Consider the following 23066-nt stretch of genomic DNA (forward strand, 5'->3'; position numbering starts at 1 on the left):
GGTGTGAAGTAAGTAATGGCACTATCCAAGCCTGTCAGATGAGAATCATCTTAATTAAATCCCAGTGACAATTCTAATAGGAGGCAGCCATGACTGATGACTGGGATCTGCCTCTGGTCACATCACTGCAGTACACTCTATTTTTACCCCGCTCTTTCCCTCCGTCTTCCCCCTCCATCTAGTTTCCTCTCTGCCTCTCTCGCCATCTTCCACTTATTCTTCTCTATTGCGAACCCTGACCAGCTTAAATCTCCCCTCTACCACTCCCGCATCTCCACTTTCACTCTTTCTTCTCGTATACCTCCCCTTTCCAATTCTGCCTCCTTCCTCTTTATCTTTTTGCCCCCCACCCTTCTTCTGTGCCCTGTTACAAGCTCATTTTGTGGAAGTGCTCTTTCCTTAAGAGGAATTTGGGCATCAACACAGGGGAACATTGATAAAGGGGTTTGGTGGCCCCAGTGAAATTTTGAAATGTTCTTCTAGAAGTAATAACCCCTATGTGGTTAAAAAGCAAAGCCTCCAAATGACAGAGGCAGATTAAAGATGAGGATCAGTAAGCATGAAAACGAAGAGAGCAGGGAAAAAAACCTGTGAAACTAACTGGGGCTTTTTGGTCAGCTTTCATATAATGCCCAACAAACTGAGCTGTCCATCTATTTTAGTATTTCTTTTACACCAGCGTTGCTGTGATGCTGAAAAAAGGCAATACATAGGACTGGTTTTTCAGCTACTCCTGAGTTTATGGGTCAGTGGCATATTCAGAAGCACAACATGCTGCAACCATCTATCACTATATAACAGCAAGAAAGACCTCTGCCCACAAGAAACTGGACTCACTGCAATAACCATCTGTGTTTATGACCTCCGCCTCCACTACTCACCATGAATTTAGATTTCAGTCTGAGATACTCTCACAACAGTAATCGAAGAGTTCTTTAAAAAGTCTAACTGAACATAAACATGAGTTCTAAGTTTTTAACTTGTACAGATCACTAGCTGTTTACCCATATTCTATGATTGCACCAATTACAGACCCTGCAACCTCTAGCTTGTTGGGTTGGGTGTGTGAAAAGACATATTTTCAAATAATTTCAAGGATTGTGTGCACTTGTTAGTACAACTGGGCTTATCTTGGAGCCACACTCACCCACAAACACGTACATGTTGGTAATCTGCCAAACAGCTTTGGTCAAGTTGAGCTTTCTATGAGTTTTGTAACTCAATTTTAGGTAAAAAGCACTATCTTTAGCACACAGCTAAGGTGCCAGCTTCCTAAGTCCACACAAATTTTGGAAAAAGACATATTGCATACTTATAAACAAACATATATTACACAGTTTATTTTGCATGCGTGTGCATTTTGCATACTAACCGATATGCCATTGCCAAGGCCCAGGCACTGGCAGCACAGTACAGAGAGTCCCGGACCTTTGCCTCTTTGCAGGTAGAGCATGTTTTTACTGGGAACAGACCAGTGGTGGGACTCTGGTAGTTCAAAATAGTTGTCTTGACTAAAAAGACACAAAAAAGATAGAGACAGACAGAAGAAGTGGTGGGTTAATAGTTGCAAAACTGGAAATGTCATCTGCTCACAGCTAAGTAGTTGAAAGGCCAGTGAAGAAAGCGCCTGTTTTCTAGGCTGTAAAGTATTCTCCTGCAGCTCTTTGTTACGAATATCAAAAGCATCTCGTTCTAACTGATGAATTAGGTGGTAAATCAAGAATCAACAGAGTAAAATTACCAGTTGGAAAATACAAAAATGAAATTTAAAAAAACAAAAACAAACCCCCCCCCCCCATAAGATTCTGTTTAAAGCGCAATAAACAAATCAGATAAATGTAATAAATAAGTATAAGATGAGAGAGAGAGCACTATGCGCCTCACAGCTTCAATGTCAGGGGCGGGGGAATAGTGGACCTCCCAGCTTCAGCGTCATATAGAGGAGCCCAGAGCAAACCCAGCAGCAAGCCTTAAAAAAAGGCTATAAATTTATATATAAAAAAATCCAAAATAGCTGCAGCAATCTAAGGAGAGTGGGCAACCAGAGTTTTACAACTTAAAGAAATTCTGCACTTGTGAGCAATTGTTGCAGAGAATCACCACGTTACCAATGACTGTGACACTTTTCATATGTTTTACTGTTAATGAATAAGTACTTTTTAAGATTGTAATGCACTTCAATAGATTCTTACAATATTAAAATACAACTGAATAAAAAAAAACTATAATACACAAAAATATTATTCAAATGCCTGATAGATCTGGATAGATGCATTTTCAGCTGGTTTTTTTTTTTTTTTTTTTTTAAAAGAAGACACAGAGTCAAGGGTGCAAAGAGAGAGAGGTAAACTGCTCCATAGTTTTGGCACAAATGTTTGAAAGGCAAAATCCCATTTATTTTTTAGATCGGTACGTGGAATCACCAGAAGACCACTATCAGCAGATCGAAGGAAGAAGCATGATGTAGAAGATGATGTAAGTGGGGGCCTCTCCACATCAGGCCATGAAAGTAAGAGTCAAGATTTTAAATTGAGATCTGAAACTAAATGGAAGCTGGCGCAGATTCTTTAACAATGGGGTGATATGTGAGAATTTGTGAGTGTGAGTTAAAAGCCTTGCAGCAGCATTTTGGACAGCTTGAAGGCAATTTAAAGAAGCCTTCAATATTATAATCATGAGGCAATGAAGGCATAAAAAAGCATCTCCAATTTACCTTTAGAGACAACAGTCCTGAGTTTAGCGATATTTCTTAAGTAAAGAAAGCAATAGAAGGTCATAGACTTGATGTAAACATGAAAAGTCAAAAATTGATTAAAAATTAACCCAAGATTTGAAGCTGTAGTTTTTACAGTGGATGAGAAAGATCCCAAATGATGTCTAGTCTGGGGCTTAATGCTCTCTGGAGCAAAAATTTAACACTCATCCAACCATTAATTTCCTTAAGAAGTTCCATTAGAATGGATAGTTTATCTAACTATAAGGTTTGGAATAACGGTACAGTTGAATATCATCTGCATACAGATGATAGGAAATGGATTTCAAACTAATTATAATATGGCCTTGTGGCACAATATACCAGTTAAACAACAAGGGACTTAAGATAGATCCTTGCGGAACGCTGCATGATAATCTAGCTACAGCTGACCAAAAGTTTCCCACTGACATCAAAAGTGTTCTACTCGCAGAAATGAACTGAACAACCCCAAGATGGAGCTAGACATCCCTATCATGTGATTTAAGCGGTGGATTAAGATTTGATTATCAACGGTACTGAAGGCTGAACTAAGGTTAAACAGAACAAGAACTGAGCAATCACCCCTATCTGCAGCCACCAGAAAGTCATTTGTCCATGAAACCATAAAGCTGCACTTTCTTTTTGCCTTATAGTCTGATTTGTCATAACTTTTCCGTTTTGTGGTAAACTTTTCTTTGGCTGTCACTTCTTCACCCTGACCTGTCTTATTTGGCTCAGCAGAACTAAAATATATATCCTGCTACTTTTACACACACACACACACACACACACACACACACACACACACACACACACACACACACACACACACACACAACGGTAAGCGATTCTCTGCGCGATCAACCTCTCACATGTTTAAGCTTGCTGCTGGAGATTTCACTTGTCATGTTTGCATAGTAAGCCAACGATTGATAAAACGATGTCAGAGGAATTGGTGCGCAAATTATCATCACTCACCAATCAGTGCTGTCGCTCTCTATACACAGTTTGCGCGATTGCAAAGTGAAAGCAAACAACAAGCGCAAATTCAAACGCGATTTCAACATGTCACATATTGACAGTGGCTCATCGATGCCAATGACATAATTATCCAGCTACATTTCCGAAAGAATGCAAAAGCATTGACATATATTTTTCCTTCCTACAATCCGGTTGTTCAGTGATGACGCAACGAATCCTACTTCCGGGTCTAAAGTAGTCTGCGTTTAATATGGCTTTTGTGTTGTTAACATGTTTAATGTTATGTATTTTCTTCTATTTGATCTCAAAAAGCTTCTAAAACAGTCAGTGATCACTGTTGACCTCCCTCGGCTTTTATTACCGCTAATCATTTATTTAAGCTCAGTTTTTAAAACCTTAGGATGTAACTACAGCCCAGCCCATGCAGCAGTATATGAATGACTAACCTCGTATTGTGGATGGATTATCTCAGTTGTTCTCCTGGCTGAAGTTTGGTCCTTTTACAGCATCCTGCCATGCGATTACATTTGTTCCTGACCACCGAGAACACTCACGTTAACTTTTATCGAGTGGGAAAAAAGTTAGCTTGTTTATATTATGCTAACATAGCCGTCTCTCTAGCGGTCATGTAGCACATCATTAAATACCAGCTAGCCAAACTTCAGTAACCCTACAAACGTCACTGCTGTTTAGTTTTCTGTCTTCATTTATGCTGGAAGTGATAGCAGAGCTGTATGTTTTAATTTGTTTCCAAAACCCTGCAGTCAGGACATGCTATATTGTATTTAGATAGAAGCTAGCGAGCAAACTCCCTGCTAACTTCTAACTCCGTTTTCATGGATGCCTGGATGTTAAACTCAATTGTTACACCTGGTAGAGCAGAACGCTGATCATTTTATTAAAGATGAAAGACTTTAGACAGTTTTTCAACTCTCAGTAATGCCATAGTGATCGTTTGATATATGGACCTGCAGCAGAGTTTAGGTCCAGACACGGCTAGTGACGTCAGACTGAACAATCGGATAGCCCGATGCAGGGCAGAGATAGATTTTGGTAGCCTGACTGGAAAAATCGCTAGCCCCGGGACGTCGGGCTAGTGATATTGCAAGCCCTGTATCTGGATTGAGGAATCACTCATCTTTGGAAAAGAGAGTTTATTACAGAGAAATGGCTCTTTCCCAAATAAAAGCTATACTATACGCTTCTTCTGGGCTATATTCTCAGCAGCATATTGTAGCGGGTCAGGGCTGTTCTGTTTGTACAGTTATGTTTTGTTTATGTTGCCATAGTGACGGGTGACGCCCTCTCGCTGCAACGGTGTGTCCTTCCTGGGTCAGAGGGCGCCCTGTGTGTTGTTGTTGCTGCTGTGCGGTTGCTGCGCTGAGCAGTTAGCTAGCGACAGTGTTCTTCTGCAGATGTCAATAAACGGCTGTGCTCCCTGGCTAGCTCACGGGAAGCAAGACCAAACGACACCTCCGTCTCCTCCTTGTCTGAGCTCGCCACAATATTAAACATATCAGGTCCCCATAAGGAGAATCATGTGCTAATGGCTGTCTAAATGACTCGGGTAAAGTTTGTAGCATGCATGCTTGTTGTTTTTGTCTGCTTCCACTTGTCTTTGTACTAGGATGATGTCGGCATAAATGTGCAGTCATATTCGTTGTGTTCCCACTAGTGCTGTCAGCGTTAATCTCGTTGAAATGACGTTAACGCCACAACATGGCAAATGTCCGTTAACGAGCTACCCCTGATCACCCGGTGCATGGGGCTAGACGGCCAACACGTTAACGAGCTAACTGTGCTAACACACTAGCTCCCACCCATGTAATTGAGCATTGCGTGGCACATCCAACATACTGTTTCACTTTAGTCCATGACGCGCTTACCTTCAGGGTCATACGTCACATGAAAACCAAAATAATTCCAAACGCCAGATCTGAATGAGGGTGGGGGAGGTTAAATTTTCCATGTTGCAAGGAGAGCTTAACTTCTGTCTTGCTAGCTTGCCCTGCGCTCTTCCTTCTTGATGCTGTCTGTGTTGAGCGCTCAGTGGATCTGCGCTCGACAGTGCAGCCTAGGCAGAGTAGTCGAACACAGATTCACTGAGCGCTCAACACAGACAGCATCGTCAGAAGGAAAGTTGATAAAATAAATTACAAATTTTGTATTGTTCATACATGTGCGTACCGAACGTAAAAAGCACTGTTCAATATCGATACGAGTATCGTTTCGTTGCACTCATGAAGGCACCTGGGCATTTGCAGGACTTTGTGTGGGGTAATGGGGTCGTCGGGACGACTGACCCCTTAGTTGGGGGCTATGTATAGCGGGTCAGGGCTGTTCGGGGTTCTGTTTGTACAGTTATGTTTTGTTTATGTTGCCATAGTGACGGGTGACGCCCTCTCGCTGCCACGGTGTGTCCTTCCGGGGTCAGAGGGCGCCCTGTGTGTTGTTGTTGCTGTACGGTTTCCGCACTGAGCAGTTAGCGATTGATAAGACGTCGTTGGATGTGCCACGCAATGCTCAATTACATGGGTGGGAACTAGTGTGTTAGCGCAGTTAGCTCATTAACGTGTTGGCCGTCTAGCCTCATGCACGGGGTGATCAGGGGTAGCTCGTTAACGGACATTTGCCGTGTTGTGGCGTTAACGTCATTTCAACGAGATTAACGCTGACAGCACTAGTGGGAACACAACGAATATGACTGCACATTTGACATCATCCTGGTTCAAAGACAAGTGGAAGCAGACAAAAACAACAAGCATGTGTAACCGGTTTCTGCTTCATCCCGCTGCAACAGTTCGGCCCAAACAGACTCCTCGACTCTGCGTTGTGTAGTGTTTTTAAAAAGACAAGGAGTCTCTGATCAATCGTTGCCACTTTATTTCCTGAATGGAAACAACAGTGTATTATCAGTGCACAGGCTCGCCACACACCACTCCGCACAGCACACTCTCGTTTGGCTACGGCAGACTGGCAGCGATTACTGCAGCAATATTACAATTTCTAATATACAATAAAATAACAGCAACAACAAATGATGTACCTGAATGGAAACAACGGTGTATTATCAGTACACAGGCTCGCCATACACCACTCCGCACAGCACACTACGGCAGAACATCTCATTAGCATTCCGCTTTAGTACATAAGACAAAAGTACATAAAACTGGTGTTGGACATGTGTCCACTAAGCACTTATTACACTCGGTGCTCGTCAGCTAATCAAACATGTTTTATGTGTCTGTACTACTTAGCTATATTGTGTGCGGAACAATACAACTCACCTCTCATATGGCTACGGCAGACTGGCAGCGATTACTGCAGCCAGCCTCACCTAAGCAGCCACACCGAGAGGGGGGCGCTGTTTCCCCATTACACTGATATTTGCGGCAAGTGGAATAATACCACATAAAGACTGTTACACATGCATGCTACAAACTTTACCCGAGTCATTTAGACAGCCGTTAGCACATGATTCTCCTGATATGTTTAATATTGTGGCGAGCTCAGACAAGGAGGAGACGGAGGTGTCGTTTGGTCTTGCTTCCCGTGAGGTAGCCAGGGAGCACAGCCGTTTATTGACATCTGCAGAAGAACACTGCCGCTAGCTAACTGCTCAGCACGGCAACCACACAGCAACCACAACACACAGGGCGCCCTCTGACCCAGGAAGGACACACCGTTGCAGCGAGAGGGCGTCACCCGTCACTATGGCAACATAAACAAAACATAACTGTACAAACAGAACAGCCCTGACCCGCTACAATATGCTGCTGAGAATATAGCCCAGAAGAAGCGTATAGTATAGCTTTTATTTGGGAAAGAGCCATTTCTCTGTAATAAACTCTCTTTTCCAAAGATGAGTGATTCCTCAATCCAGATACAGGGCTTGCAATATCACTAGCCCGACGTCCCGGGGCTAGCGATTTTGGGCTACCAAAATCTATCTCTGCCCTGCGTCGGGCTATCCGATTGTTCAGTCTGACGTCACTAGCCGTGTCTGGACCTAAACTCTGCTGCAGGTCCATATATCAAACGATCACTATGGCATTACTGGGAGTTGAAAAACTGTCTAAAGTCTTTCATCTTTAATAAAATGATCAGCGTTCTGCTCTACCAGGTGTAACAATTGAGTTTAACATCCAGGCATCCATGAAAACGGAATTTATGACATTTAACGGAGTTAGAAGTTAGCAGGGAGTTAGCTCGCTAGCTTCTATCTAAATACAATATAGCATGTCCTGACTGCAGGGTTTTGGAAACAAATTAAAACATACAGCTCTGCTATCACTTCCAGCATAAATGAAGACAGAAAACTAAACAGTGACGTTTGTAGGGTTACTGAAGTTGGGCTAGCTGGTATATAATGATGTGCTACATGACCGCTAGAGAGACGGCTATGTTAGCATAATATAAACAAGCTAACTTTTTTCCCACTCGATAAAAGTTAACGTGAGTGTTCTCGGTGGTCAGGAACAAATGTAATCGCATGGCAGGATGCTGTAAAAGGACCAAACTTCAGCCAGGAGAACAACTGAGATAATCCATCCACAATACGAGGTTAGTCATTCATATACTGCTGCATGGGCTGGGCTGTAGTTACATCCTAAGGTTTTAAAAACTGAGCTTAAATAAATGATTAGTGGTAATAAAAGCCGAGGGAGGTCAACAGTGATCACTGACTGTTTTAGGAGCTTTTTGAGATCAAATAGAAGAAAATACATAACATTAAACATGTTAACAACACAAAAGCCATATTAAACGCAGACTACTTTAGACCCGGAAGTAGGATTCGTTGCGTCATCACTGAACAACCGGATTGTAGGAAGGAAAAATATATGTCAATGCTTTTGCATTCTTTCGGAAATGTAGCTGGATAATTATGTCATTGGCATCGATGAGCCACTGTCAATATGTGACATGTTGAAATCGCGTTTGAATTTGCGCTTGTTGTTTGCTTTCACTTTGCAATCGCGCAAACTGTGTATAGAGAGCGACAGTACTGATTGGTGAGTGATGATAATTTGCGCACCAATTCCTCTGACATCGTTTTATCAATCGTTAGCTTACTATGCAAACATGACAAGTGAAATCTCCCGCAGCAAGCTTAAACATGTGAGAGGTTGATCGGGCAGAGAATAGCTGACCATTATGTATGTGTGTGTGTGTGTGTGTGTGTGTGTGTGTGTGTGTGTGTGTAAAAGTAGCAGGATATATATTTTAGTTCTGCTGAGCCAAATAAGACAGGTCAGGGTGAAGAAGTGACCGCCAAAGAAAAGTTTACCACAAAACGGAAAAGTTATGACAAATCAGACTATAAGGCAAAAAGAAAGTGCAGCTTTATGGTTTCATGGACAAAAGAATTTCTGTGGCTGCAAGACGAGCTATATAACCGGGGCTGCACATAAGTGGTCCGCAGGTGCGCATTTGCTGTCAAAATAAAATAAAATAAAAAACGCGCACAAGATATGAAGTTGCAACGCGTGTTTGCATACATAAGATTTTCTGGAGGAGGACAGACATTTGTTTAGAACTCTTAAAGATGTCGAAGAAGCAAGCTCCTTTAAGCAATTATTTTGGTGTTCCTCCACCTCCAAACAAATGTCAGAAGGAGTCCGAACCACAAAAGAAGCACTTATTCTCGGAAAAGTGTTTGCAGGAGGTGAGCTGGCTTCAAACAAATGATGAACGCACAGAGATGTGGTGCGGAATGTGCCGTGAAAATCCCACTCTAGCGGACAAAAACAGTGCTTTTTATATGGACGCAAATGCGCGTTGCAACTTCTTATCTGGTGCGCGTCTTTTCTTTTGACAGCGAATGCGCACATGCGGACCACTTATGTGCACCCGTGTAAATAAATAACATAATGTTCTGCTGGGTGTGTTGTTGGTTTTCTCTCGATTTCTGAGTCGACAAGCGCCTTTGTTACTGGGACCAGTCATTTTAAGAAAGGCCCCCATTAGAACCCATGAGAAATGCAAGAAATGCATTATTGCTCAGTCTGCAATATCTTTCCCAGAACAAACACCAATTGCAAATAACATACTAAAATAAACCTGAAAAAATCTGTTTAGAACAGCGTACTATGTTGTAAGGAGTGAACTACCACTGGCAAAATTTAGCAGTCTTTGCAAACTTCAAAAAGCAAATGGCCTAGATCTTGGTTCCACTTGTCTCTTACCCGTGACTTCAGTGGAAATTTCAAATTCAGGATCTGACACAGACTGATTCATGTCCTACACAGTTCTTACAAGTTCATAGAAATTTCTGTTCAATTAGAACCAAGTATTTGAGTTGATGATTGTAATTTTTATACAATGTTGTAATTTGTTTTTCAACAATTTTTTGATTAATGTTTTGTTTCCTTTACAATATTATACTTTAATGTATAATATTGTAAAGGAAACAAAACATCAATCAAAAAATTGCTCTCTTTTTTATTTGGGCTACTTAAATTTATTTTGGGCTACCAAAAACTGAAGAGTCCCTGCCCGAAGGGGTACCAGGGATTTTGAAATTTTGAGAGCCCAGAGATATATTTATTTTTTAAATTACTTTTGTTTCAGCAACATTAAATTTAAAAACTGTACTTTTGAGTTAAAATATATATTTATAAGTTTAATAAATGATAAATTAAAAAGGTATGAACATTTTTTTTGTATCGAAAAAATATTGAACCGTGACACCAAAGTATCGAACCGAACCGTGAATTTTGTGTATCGTTGCACCCCTAATATATATATATAAAAAACTAAAAACAGACAGCATGAACAACATGAAATGTACCAGATATGATAAATATTGGTAACAAACAGTTCAGTTATTCATTTGACCAACATGCATACATAACTTTAGCTTGTGTATTTTAACTAATGCATTCGGTAACACAGTGACACCCTCCTCGCCATTTCGTTCTATATCGCTATGTAAACTGGGAGCCAGAGTCAGACACAAGCTATCCAGTAATGCACTGTCAGCACATACTTTCTCTGCTTTAGGGTTCACAAGCTAGTCCTCATTTGTGACATGTGAAATATATTTAACTAGCTCTAGAGCAAGGTTACACCTCTCTTGTGCTGTAATGGTTGACCTGTAAAATTCCTCAGGGTGTGCAGCTGTGTCACTGCCTCATCCATTTCTCTGGATCTGTTTGTATGCAAATTCAGGCATAAATTCACTCGGGTAAAATTAGATTATGTTAAATTCCATTTAGAAGAAGATTGGGCAAAGATATTTGACATGCATTTTTTTTCTTCTTTGATCAAAGATGACAAAAACTGATCTAATAAACTTACTTGGCACACTCCTCTTTTAGTTTTAGGCAGAGTGACAACAGATGGCTTCTTGGCAACAGTTTAGAAAAAGCAACCGGTCCTGGAGGAATATGACTTTGACTAAAGATGTTTGTTTTTTTTCCTTTTCATTCAAACAAAAAAAAAAAAATGGCATTTTGCTGCATAAGGTGACAAGAGCCAGTTTATGTTAATGTTTTATAGGGCACATTGCTTGAGAGTGTCAGCTTGCTCATGTTTAAATACTTTACAGACTTAACCATGTTTTCTATGAGGGTAAGGAAACTTGGTCATCATTTTAATTTAGGTTTTCTTTAGCACAGTAAAATTCTACACTGCTTGAGTGAGCTGGGGAAAAAAGTGGGTGAGAATGAGTGAGTGAATGGTCTGTATGTGGGTGTGTGTGTGCGTGGCTGGGCTTGGGTCTGGGGCTTGTTGAGCCTTGACCCTGTGGAACATGGTCACCACTCCCTGCTCCTACCCCTCCCTGGGATGTGGTTGCTTGTTTATGTGACTGGATGTTCTGGTGTGTTCATTGGCCACTTTGGCTCAGGGTAGCTTGGACCTCCTCCTTGTCAGGGGGCCTCTGCTAGGTGCCCCCTAGCCCTGTGACCTTGTTCTCGACTTGTACCATGGTGGCTGGCCTCTAGCGGGGTTGACTGCCCGTCGCCTCTGGTCCTCTCACCCTTGTTCCATAACCTCAGACTACAATCTGACATGTTCTCATATATTGCTAAAGCAATTATAAACTATATAATTTCATGAATTAAGTATTTTTAACCTCTTTTGCAGCCACATTAGAATCAAGATGCTATGAAAAAGGAAACACTACTCCAGGAAATAATTAATTGCACATTTTTGGCTCAACAAACAAACAAACAAAAAGTAACCCAACTTATTGATTTTTGAAAGTAATTTAAGAAAAGCAAGCATTGCTTTATCAATATTAGACTTGGAAATAAAAAAACAAAACAAAAAAATGCCTATAGATGTATGCCTTTGCAACCACAGAAGTCCCAATTTCTGTCCTTAAAAGTTGTAGTGTGTACTGTGTCCAGAAAAGTGTTTGTGAACAATACTACATACGAATACATACTACATATAAATCCCATCACACAGGTTATCTGGGTATGACATATTAAATTCACATGTGAATTTATTCTTCCTGAAACACTTGAATTGTTTTTTTTAAATGCAAAATGCACCATCAGCCTTGAAACGCCACAAGCTCTTCTAGTTTTGACTGTAGGAATCGAAAATGTGATCCCGACTGCGTGTCTAAATCAGCAAAGCCGATTCTTTTTAAATACGACACATCACTCTTTGTACTTTTTTAATTCATTCACCTGCTCTGCTGTAACTGCACCAGTGTGAAGTCTTTATCGTGTACATAAATTCTTACAAAAAGCAGATTAGAAAGCCACTTATGGTATGCACAGCAAAGACACCAGTAAGATGTAAGATTTATCTAATCCCCCATCTCCCATTACAGAAACCAGGATTCTTGTTTACAGCATGTCGATCTCCTCTAGCGCTATCATGAGATTCACATTTCATATTTCACTCAGATCCCAAAAATTGGTACAGACATTCATGACCCCCTTTGGGTGAATTTTAATAACTTTAATCATCCTCTGACATTTAATTTGTGTAATCAGATCCAAGGTTTTACTTTTCCATTGATTTATGACCAAACACCTGTATAACTATTAAGACTGAATACCGCTGTCACTGCAAGCACGCCAGCACACATTTACCATTTAGCTCAAAAACACCACTGTGCCTAAGTACAGCCTAACAAAGCTGTTGGCAGTACTGTGGACTTTCAGTCTTGTTAATAATTTAGATGTTTACTCTGCTTGCCCCCTTCTTTTCTTTTAATTATATAGAGTCTTTTAAAATTGCAAAAACAGAATTAAATGTCTAACACTTGGTTCCTGATTTACAATTGAAACTTTTTTCATTTTTCCAGTTAGAAAATGTCTGCAACTAATTTTCACAGGATTTTTAGATATATGGGATAAAAACCAGGCTTCCCAAATGATTGCCATAAAGGCTATACATGTTATGATATAACCCAGACAACTAAAAGCATGTTTGCAACAGAATTGAATCCAGCAGTAGGCATTTTCTAAACATATTAATAAGCAACACTTACTGTGATGTTGGTGTAAGAGAAACAAAAATCCCTTGAATTCCGACTCTACAGTGCCAGGATGAGCTAGTATAAAGAGAGAGTGCCCCCATCTATTAATTGCTTTGGTGTCACCAGAGTGGGACGTACTACAGCAGGTAATGACCAAGGTCATTTCATAAGGAAAAAAGGGACATTTTTCAGCTGGAGTCCTGACTGTGAAAGTCTGTCTGCACTACATGGATGAGCAAAGATAAACTAGGATGGTTCAAGTTCATCAAGGTTCATGCTCAGCATTAGTTATTGAGGACTGAACAACGGTTCAAAGATCTTAATACAAAAACAGATCGTAGCTCTCCAATAATATATGCTGAAATATTGCATAGTCAAACAGAAGGGCTCCGGGAGAGTAATTTATGTCTCTCACACACACGCACATGCCCACACACCTCTCCTGCAGAGGTCCCCTCGCTGATGACTAATCTGTCTGGAGGGATCACTTCATTTTTCATCAGAACATTATGCCGACACAAATGAAGGGGACATCCATTCTGCACTGTCGTTTGTTTCAGAGCAAAAGAGAGACGGACAGGAAGGAGAGTGATATCGAGAGAGACGGAAGGAGACACAGATGAAGGAAAACCAGATCAAGAAGAGATGTGTCTGTGTGAAGGAGAAAAAAATATATGTGTGTATGAATAAAAAGTGAAGGCTACTGAAAGCGGGACGAGAGGGTGGGAATGTCATCTGTGTGTGTGCATGCATATGTGTTCAGTCAACTGAAAATGGAAGTCACATTGGCAGTCAGATAAAGAGGCTGATGGGGTGAATTAGCATTAAACAGAAGGACATTCAGAGGATGCGGTCTTTTGCCAAGGCCAATACTGTAGGTAACAATTTTTTAAAAAGTGAAACGGGTGTACTAAATTCATAGGGCTACTTCTTTGCTTGCGCTCCACCCTTCCATCAGGTTTGATGATATTCAGCCAAGCGTTTTAGCGCAACCTTGCAGACAGTAAACCAAACAGACAACACTGGGTTTCGTTCACCTGCCCACAGTCTGCATATTAGAAAATACACAAAGTCCCTGGCGCAGAAAAGAAGAGAGAAGCCAATGTCAAGGTGCTGTAATCCAATATATTTTCTAATGGCCAGCAAAGGGCAAAACCTTTAATTGCAAGAACATGTGCAGTTGTAGTAAAAAAAAGTCTCTGATAAACAGAGACACTACTGCTCATTTCACTATAACATGATGGGGGTTTTTGTGAGTTGTGGACCTATTAAGAGTAAAACAGGCAATAAGAAACACACATGCTTCAGGGCAACAGGCAAAAAGCTCAAGTCTAGCTTAAAAAAACAGGACTTCATGGGTGATGGACAAAGCAACTTTGTGCATCACCTTTCCCTCCTTTTTGACCTTTTAAACAATGGATAGAAACAATGTTTTATAATACATCTGTTAAAGAATCGACTTCAACTGCATCAAACAATCATAAAGTCAAGCAGGATAAAACGAGTGGAGATGCTTTGCTATTGCTCAATTTGAAACTGGTAAGGTCTCGAGTTTCCTCTGCTGTGAAACGGTGCAGTGGAAGTCCTCAATAGATGTAGAACATAAACAAGAGAGAGCTTAACATTGTTCAGTCTCAAGCTGCAAGTTTCTCTGGATGCAAATCAACTGTTGTTAGGAGTTTTCTGCCTAGCCATCCATCAAGCTAATGTCCCACTAAATCAGCAGCTAATGTCTCAGACGCACACAGTCTGCTCTTTTACAATGGGCCATTTCACTGCACCGACAGTGTGGAGAAAATGAGAGAAGATGATGAGAAAGGAAAAAAAAACAGCAATAGATTGAAAAGCAAAAAAAAAACAAGAGCAAAAAGATGGAAGAAGTCAGATGGTATCCGAATAGTTCCACAGCAGATGCTACAAGAGAAAATACACAAACGTTGATATTCATCATTCATACCAGTCTTAACAATAACTTCTCTACTCCTGCTGACGCTGAGATAATGGTTGCTGCAATTCCACATCTGTGACACGAGCTGTTGGATGAAAAACAAATGCACACACAAAGCCACAAAAGGACCTGCTTGCATCTCAATGCTAACAGAGTAACCACAGTTAACAGCACTTCTATAATGTACAATACCTTTTATAAAATATGTAGTAAATATACAGTTGTAAGAAAGGATTGTATAAACTCTTGGAATGTTCTATAGTTCTACATTACATTCAGTACAGAAATACAAGAAACAATTATGAACTAAATTGTGTTTTAGGTTACATTTATGTAGAAGTTTAGAAAAAGGCTTCACATTCTTTTCCTATAAATTTTATTGAAGCGTGAGATGGGAAAGATAGACTGATATCAATGATACTTGTAGGATGATAAATTCATGAGGTGACCTAACCATAAATTCAAGAGGCATGAGGGAAGAGCTCCATTGGATCCCCAAATAAAGAATTACAGCATGTAACACAAACCCTGTACGGATCAACCAATGAGATATGTGTTAATTTGTCATAAATAGTGAACAATGAAATACTGAATATGGGATGCTGATCATTTTTAACGCAGATTTTGTTAAATCCTGAAAGCCTTTTTCTTGCCAAGAGAATGAAAGAAATAAGGCAGATGACAAAGACAGATAACATAATTGGAAAAGCAAGATATAAGAGAGCAAGACAATCTAAATTTGTAGTCAAAGATAAAAGACTGCAATAATTGAAAAAAAAGAGGCGTATTCTTATTCTCTCTTCTGTAATCAGTATGAGGCAGAAGGCAGAGCGATAGTAGCCATACCTTCTGCTTCCTGTTTTATCAGGGAACTGGCTGAATCAGTGAAGTGTGTGCTCAATGCCACATAAACAAGAAACCATAGAGCGGTTCCAAGTTTAAAAAAATAAAAATAAAAAAGTGGAGGGAGAGAGGAGATTGAGTGATGAACCATGAGAGATGGAGGTAAACCTTCCCTGGTATTCTTTTCTTGATAACGCGAAAACAAGCCCCCAATCACAGCAGCGTAAGCTTAATACTGCTGCCTTTGACTGAGCTAGGGGTGGCAACAAAACAACAAACAAACAAAGAGAAGGAAGGAAAAATGTAACTGGTTTGTTTGTCATTGTCACCCCAGCCTCACCCCTCTCCACCCCTTTTCCTCCCTAAAACTGAAAGAAAGCAGGTATATTGGCAAGCGGGTCTGGGTACAGGCGATAACAATGTTGGCTTTGTTCCCTGCTAGAATTGGACAAGCGCTTCCAATCGGCCCCCAACACAACAATTAAACAAGCTCAATGTTCAGCGCTGCGTTTTCGACATACCGCTATCTGGCAGGGGCTTTTTTCTGTAAATCTATGGGGTCTCAAAAGAAGCTGATGCTGGAGGCACTACTGCCTTAGCTGATAGCAGCAAATCGGTTCCAACTGAGAGCTACACCTGTTGCACACTAAGCACCGTTTATTGTCTTCAGTCATTTTCCAAACACACATAAACATGCCGCCTAAGGAAAAGCCACCAAGGGCACATTAATGCGCACGCAAACTGCCACAGGAGCACACACATGCACACAGAAGCTGCCCCGTCTTCATCAGGGCTGACCAATGGGCTGTGTCATATCTGCCACGAGTTTGTTCATGTGAGAAAATGGTGCACCCAGCCTTTAACAGATGCTTTCACACAAGACATTAACAATCAGCACCTGGTTCAGGGGCAGTTACCTTTCCTTTTCCTTGTTTTTCAACTGTGGAATGAAACAACGAGACAAATAAAAATGCATTAGCTTACTTCAAATGCTGCAGTTTCTAAAGCCTTAAATAAATCCGACGCCTGAGCTAAATCCTCACCCAAAGCTGTGATTTGCCTCAGTAAATGTTCGCATTTTTTACGGCTATTCTTCTTTGCCCTTTAACTTTGGTATTATTTAACATTTACAATGTGATCATCTAAATGTAAATGACACATATGTCATTTTACTGTGTGTTTAAAATACTATAAAACACAGAAATGTTTGTTGTGCTACCTTTGAGTTAAGTACCTGTAGTAAACACCAACCTGTTGCCAACATCTGATCCACTTCCACATGCTTAGTAGCGCTGAGCTTGTCTGTGAGTGACTTGACTTAATTTAGATTCATTTAACAACTTGTTTGTAGTTGTCAGCTGTGCAACTGTTTAATATCAAGAAATCGGTTGCAACCAGTCCAGTCAATGCAAGCTGGAGTAAACAAGAGGCAGCAGAGGAAACTAATGAAGTCAAGGTTGTGTAGCTGCAAACAATGCACAAAAGGTTTGGGGAGATTTGTAGGCGAGGCTGGAACTACAGAGAAAAAGAATGAACGCTTGTTATACCTTTCAATCATGCATTATAACAAGGTGTGAAAATTGCCTCTTTGTTTTGCTGCACTGTGATGCTTGGGTCCATGGGGAGAAGCTGAGCTCTTCTTTAATTTAGAGCTGTGTATGATCGCAGTTATTGATGCAAACAGCATGAATCCATGAGACAAGCTATTCAAAATCATAAACAATGACTCAAGGCTAGGAGGAAAGGCAGGAGTTTGCAGCTTTTTAATAATTAGCATGTATTACCTTTGACCTGACTTGACATCAAAAGTGTGGTTTGAAATTCACTGGGCTGAACTCAGACCCATCAGAGATGTCATACAGTCTGCAAGTGCAAGTGCACTTTACTCAAAAAAAGGTCCTAATGGACAAAGAAAATTATTTTAAGTGATATTAAGCAAAACTGGCAGCAGTGCTCAAGAACAACTTGAGAAACAGTGCAAAGTCTCTAGATCCCAGTGTGAATATCTGAGGGATGCACTTGTACAAGCCCAGTTGCCAGAGACTCCACGCCTATAAGCTACAGGCCCCAAAGAATCCACTGCTAATGTCCTGGTGCCAGACACGACAGCTTGCCCTGATGAGTCAAGAGCGGTTTTGGCAGCCCAAGGCATGCCTACACAATATAAGGCAGGTGGGTTTAATATGCAGACTGATCAGTGTATATATTTCATTAAAGTGTAATACTGTCTTCTGGCATTTGCAGATGTGCTCCTTATTTTTAGGAGAGGCTTCCACTAGAAAAATCCTGCAGGAGATCCTGTAGCCTAGTTTTCACTTTTTGCAATTCCAGGTGAAAAAAAGAAAAGAAAAGAAAGAAATGCTAATGTAGGTCACCCTGTTTTTAGATCTTTGTTCACGGTCACTGCCAGGAGAAGGCCACAATTTTTGTATATTCTGTAATCCCTTAAATGTCATGAGCAGAGGAGCACCGACATCATTTACACAACATCAGTATTTCTACTTCTACCCAGGAAATCTGCGCACAGCCAGTCGAAGTTGCCTGGTTGCACTCTGCAAAACAAACCAACAGAATAAAAATATGAAAAACACCAACTGCACTGACATTCCTTCTGAGATGACGTGTCCATTTAGCTGCTGTACATTAGGTTTTTGTTATTTTCAAAAGAGCAACGGAGAAAAGTCCACCATGTTTCAACAGTGGCAGCATCAGCACTGATCCTTAGGGACAGCATCCTGAGCTGCATTACCAGAATCCAATAGCCTTACACAGCCAGAGGCAACACACGATGCTGCCTCCTGCACCCACCTCTTTCTGCTCAGATGAAGCAGTGTGTTTGGCTCTCTGGCTCTACTTGTATTGATTTTACTGTAAAATAAAAAGAAAGGCGAATCCAGTTTATCATCAGAAGGCAAAACAAACATAAAGAGACAGTTTTCTGTTGTTTCATATTTCGCTTAGATTACTACAATACGTGTTGACCAGCTAATAACGGCAAATTGCCACCTTATTACCCATTTTGTTTAACTGTCCTCACATTCTCATTAAGGCCGCCAAACACAGAACAGTCTCACGGCAGACATTCTGACAGTCTACGAGATTAATAACAGATGCATTCAGTCTAAGTGTTGCAGTGCCTGAACTCTGCAATAGTGTACAATGGCTCAGAAGTAATATTCACAGGCACATCTAAGTAGAGCAGAACCAACATTAATGCTATTAGTTACACCTCAGCAATTTATTAAATAAGCCAAAAGCTGTGTCAGGAAAAAGGTTATCGCTAGACACACCGATATCCATTTGTGAGGAGCACAGCAGCTTTACAGTCCCACATTTGACTGCAATTTGCTGTTTAGCCTTCTGCCAGCTTATTGTCCCTGTCACACAAACATTTATGAAACCAATAAATGAAAGCAATAAAAAGTCTAATCTTAACTTTTATAGAACAGCGGGCTAGAATACATACAAACGGGTGATCTGAATGAATTCTGAAATTGAGGATGCTAAAGCTGTGTGGCATTGTGGGGAGGTGCCTGTGTGGACTGGGAGGTAAGGCTGGCAGCCACAGTGCTGCACTAACAGCTGCAGGTAATTCTGTAATCAGCACTAATGCGTATTTATCTCTCCTGCAGTGAGGCTGGTGCCTCCTTATTGATTACACATTCTAGAATTATCACCTGGACCAAGCCACACAGGCTATCCATAACCAAATTTGTGTGTCTGTAGCTCACAGTTAGTTTCAAACTAATGAGACAAGCTTCTGCTAATGTAGGCATGATTTTGCGTATATGTTCAATATGTTGGGATTTTATCTATTAACATCTTCGACTTCCTAAGATGTTAACAGCTTTCGCCAATAAGTTTAGCACATACATATGCTAGGCATGATTTCCTTTCCCAACCACCACTCACCCCCCCCTCACCCGCTGGCTACCGTTTAATGTTCCAGGTCTGAGTACATTTCAGTTATTCTCTTTTTCTGTGTAAATTTTACCCCATTACTCTGTCTTTTCTTTATTCTGAACTTAAAGGCCTTTCATTCCTCTCGCCCGCTCGCTCTCTCATGCACACGCATCCTTTTGAAGACAAACGCTCTCGCAGACCACAATGAGGTTCATGATTTTATGTATTTTGTGGCTGTTTTTTTTTTTTTGAAAGCACAGAGACACTGCCCTCTCACACGCCTTATAGATTGTGAAGCTCGGCTGAAAATTATTCACCAGAGGCAGTTGTCTGCAAGGAAGGGTTGGAGTTCTGTGCTTTTCTTTTTCAATCATACCAGATCAGTACCAGGGCATGGTACACTGCAATCACACAGGTCAAAAGAACTTGACATCAGCGGTGAAATGTGCTCATGTATCAGTATCTGTACTGCCCAAACCCTAAAAGGCTCTGAAGCAGTAATACACACTGGAAAGTCATTTAATTGTCCTTACTCAGATAATACCAACCGAGTGATGAGTATCTAACATTTATAAAATGTACTCTGCAGCTTCAGGTATTAGTTACCAGGATTTGTTTATTAGCTTTTGGATTATTTTGATTTTAATATGACTATTATATTCTAAGAGGCTATAGTATATAGCAGCGGTCCCCAACCTTTTTTGGGCCACGGACCGGTTTATGTCCAACAATATTTTCACAGACTGGCCTTTAAGGGGTCGCAGATAAAAACAACAAAATAAAATCAGTACCAGTACCTAAAAACAGAAGATTTATTCATAACACACAGGGAAAGACCCAGGGAAACCGAGTTAACCATAAAAAGCAATGAAAACCCTGAAAACCATAAATTTCACACCCAAGCCTCACCTCTCGCAGCCCAGTACCAAAAGACTCATGGGCTGGTACCGGTCCGTGGCCCGGGGGTTGGGGAACGCTGGTATATAGTATTGTCACAGAGTATGTAAAGAACACTGCACTATAGGCTTTTTTCTTAATGAGTACTTTTACTTCTGGTGCTATAATTGCATTTTGGTGCCAGTACTTCTTCTTAGCTCTGTCCAATATTGAGATTTGCTAAAGTGGGATCGTTACTTGTTGCACATTATTTCAAACCGCTCTTGCTGCTTTTACTTAAGTAACAGATCCAAACACTGTTCTCACCACTGCAGCTCAATGCATGCTGCGGTAAATGCTCCTGCATCTTTAACATCGGTGAACTCCCATGTCTGGCCTTTATCCTGCCAGCTGAGTCTCTCTCCAAACAATAATGTATGTCTGCAAGATGTAATCACTATACCCAAGGCTGCAATTTAAGAATATTGGCAATGACAAAACAAATGCAGCCTTTACTGCCGTATACAATAGCTCAGCAGTGTTGCCAGTGGGCCACAGGTTTATGGAGAGGAAAGGATATCCAGTTATAGAACACTGTAGGTTCTTCCAGTCCAACATCACAGTAAAACCAGCATTTAAACTGAATAAACCTTAAAATAAAACTCAGACGAATATATGACACCTTGTAAATTAGGAAAATATAGTTTGAAACAGGTACACAAGACAGAGATGAGGACACATTTTGGATAATATATAAAAAGAATGCCTAGGCTATAAAACCTTTCTTTCCAGGTATTTTGGAACTTTCTACATCATCTTCTGTGACATTTAACAGGGGAGCTACACACTGAAAGCACTGTTGTTGGTTGGAGACTGTTAAAGCTGAGGTTAGAGAGATTATGTTTAAATTCCATCATGATCATGCCTTAACACATGCAACCTGATGCTCTGTTGAGATTACAGAAACAGTGAAAGGCATTATCTAAGACAGTGGTCCCCAAACTTTTTTTTTTTTTTTTGCTGGGCCCTCTTTGTTTTACAAGAAAAATGTTTGCGCCCCCCCATCACCTAACCCCCCACCCCCTCGCACAAACACATCCTCCAACCACACACACCCATATTGTTTCCAAACTCCATTGCGCTTTATTTCACACCTCAAACATTTAGTAAACAATTAAGCAAATACAAGTAAACTGCAATAAATTACAGGTAGTAGTAAAATCCACTACTAACTCTGTTACGCTGTGTCCACACCTACATGGGTATTTTTGAAAACGCAGCTGTTTCTATGCGTTTGGGCCTTTCCTCCACATGTAATCGAATCACAGAAAACTGAGATTTGTTAAAACTCCTTTTCTGCGTTTACGTGTGGACGAGGAATACAGAGTTCATCACGCAACGTCAAAGGTATGTGCCTTTTTTCACGTCACGCTGTGCGCCATGTAATTGTTTACATGAGATGAATTGCAGAATGGCAGATAGAGACAAAATACTGTTAATCTGACTATCTGCAGGTTTTACACACTTACATATACCCACGCAGTTACTGTCCCTCTATTTAGAAAGGCAGAGGCGTCACGGTGTGATTATTTTACTTGTTGTTTCTGTTGTTTCCTGTGTAATAATATTCAACATTGCTATCAAAACATTTTTTCAAAAAATGCCTCTTTGTGCAAAATGGGTTCAAAAACACAAAAAACTGTGGGACACTGTTTGTCTGTGATTTGAACCGGGGAACAAATCATGGCAGGATCAGGCTGATGTTATTTGTATCCCGCTGTAACTTTACTGTATAAAGAGCTAACATCTCCAAAATGTCAGGAGTAGTTAGTCATTACAGCAAGCGTTTGTGAACTAAAAAATCAAGAATGTAGGATACTGTTTGTCCGTGATTTGGAGAGCCCAGCGGATCCTCCCGACGCAGGGAAAACCAATTCTGCAGGGGAGAGCTACCTCGGCACTGGTGCAGGTGAAGCTAAAGGGCAGATATGCTTCAAATATGTTAGGAAGCATATTTGGCGATGCTTCATCTCCTGCTTTGCGTTTGTGTGGGAGCCCCGTTAAAAACCTGTCCATTATGTGTCCAAAGCGTTCCTTTTTTTTTTCTTTTCATACCGCGCCCCCCCTGCAATGGGCGGGCCCCACACTTTGGGAACCTCTGATCTAAGACAATGTAGAAACTTTTTCTGCGCAGTTTTAAAATATTAAAAGCTGTGCACTGTGCACTGCAGCTATACAGTGAGAGAACATAAAAGATGAAGTCAAACCACTGAGATACTGTGTAGATTATGTGGGTGTCAAAGACTCATAAACTTGATGATGTTGGAATTACTATGGGA

At 40.7% G+C, this 23066-nt stretch overlaps 1 protein-coding gene across 3 annotated transcripts in view; it reads right to left on the reverse strand.

Moving 5' to 3' along the window:
• Positions 1-23066, reverse strand: part of phkb (phosphorylase kinase, beta) — a 102221-nt gene that overhangs the window by 76180 nt on the left and 2975 nt on the right. For all 3 annotated transcript variants that reach the window (XM_012919915.3, XM_076889609.1, XM_076889638.1), the window contains one exon: positions 1373-1511. In XM_012919915.3, coding sequence (XP_012775369.1) covers positions 1373-1511 — 139 coding nt within the window. The remainder of the gene's footprint in view (positions 1-1372; positions 1512-23066) is intronic.

Source organism: Maylandia zebra, linkage group LG1 (genome assembly GCF_041146795.1).
Source record: "Maylandia zebra isolate NMK-2024a linkage group LG1, Mzebra_GT3a, whole genome shotgun sequence".
Classification (NCBI taxonomy): Eukaryota; Metazoa; Chordata; class Actinopteri; order Cichliformes; family Cichlidae; genus Maylandia; species Maylandia zebra.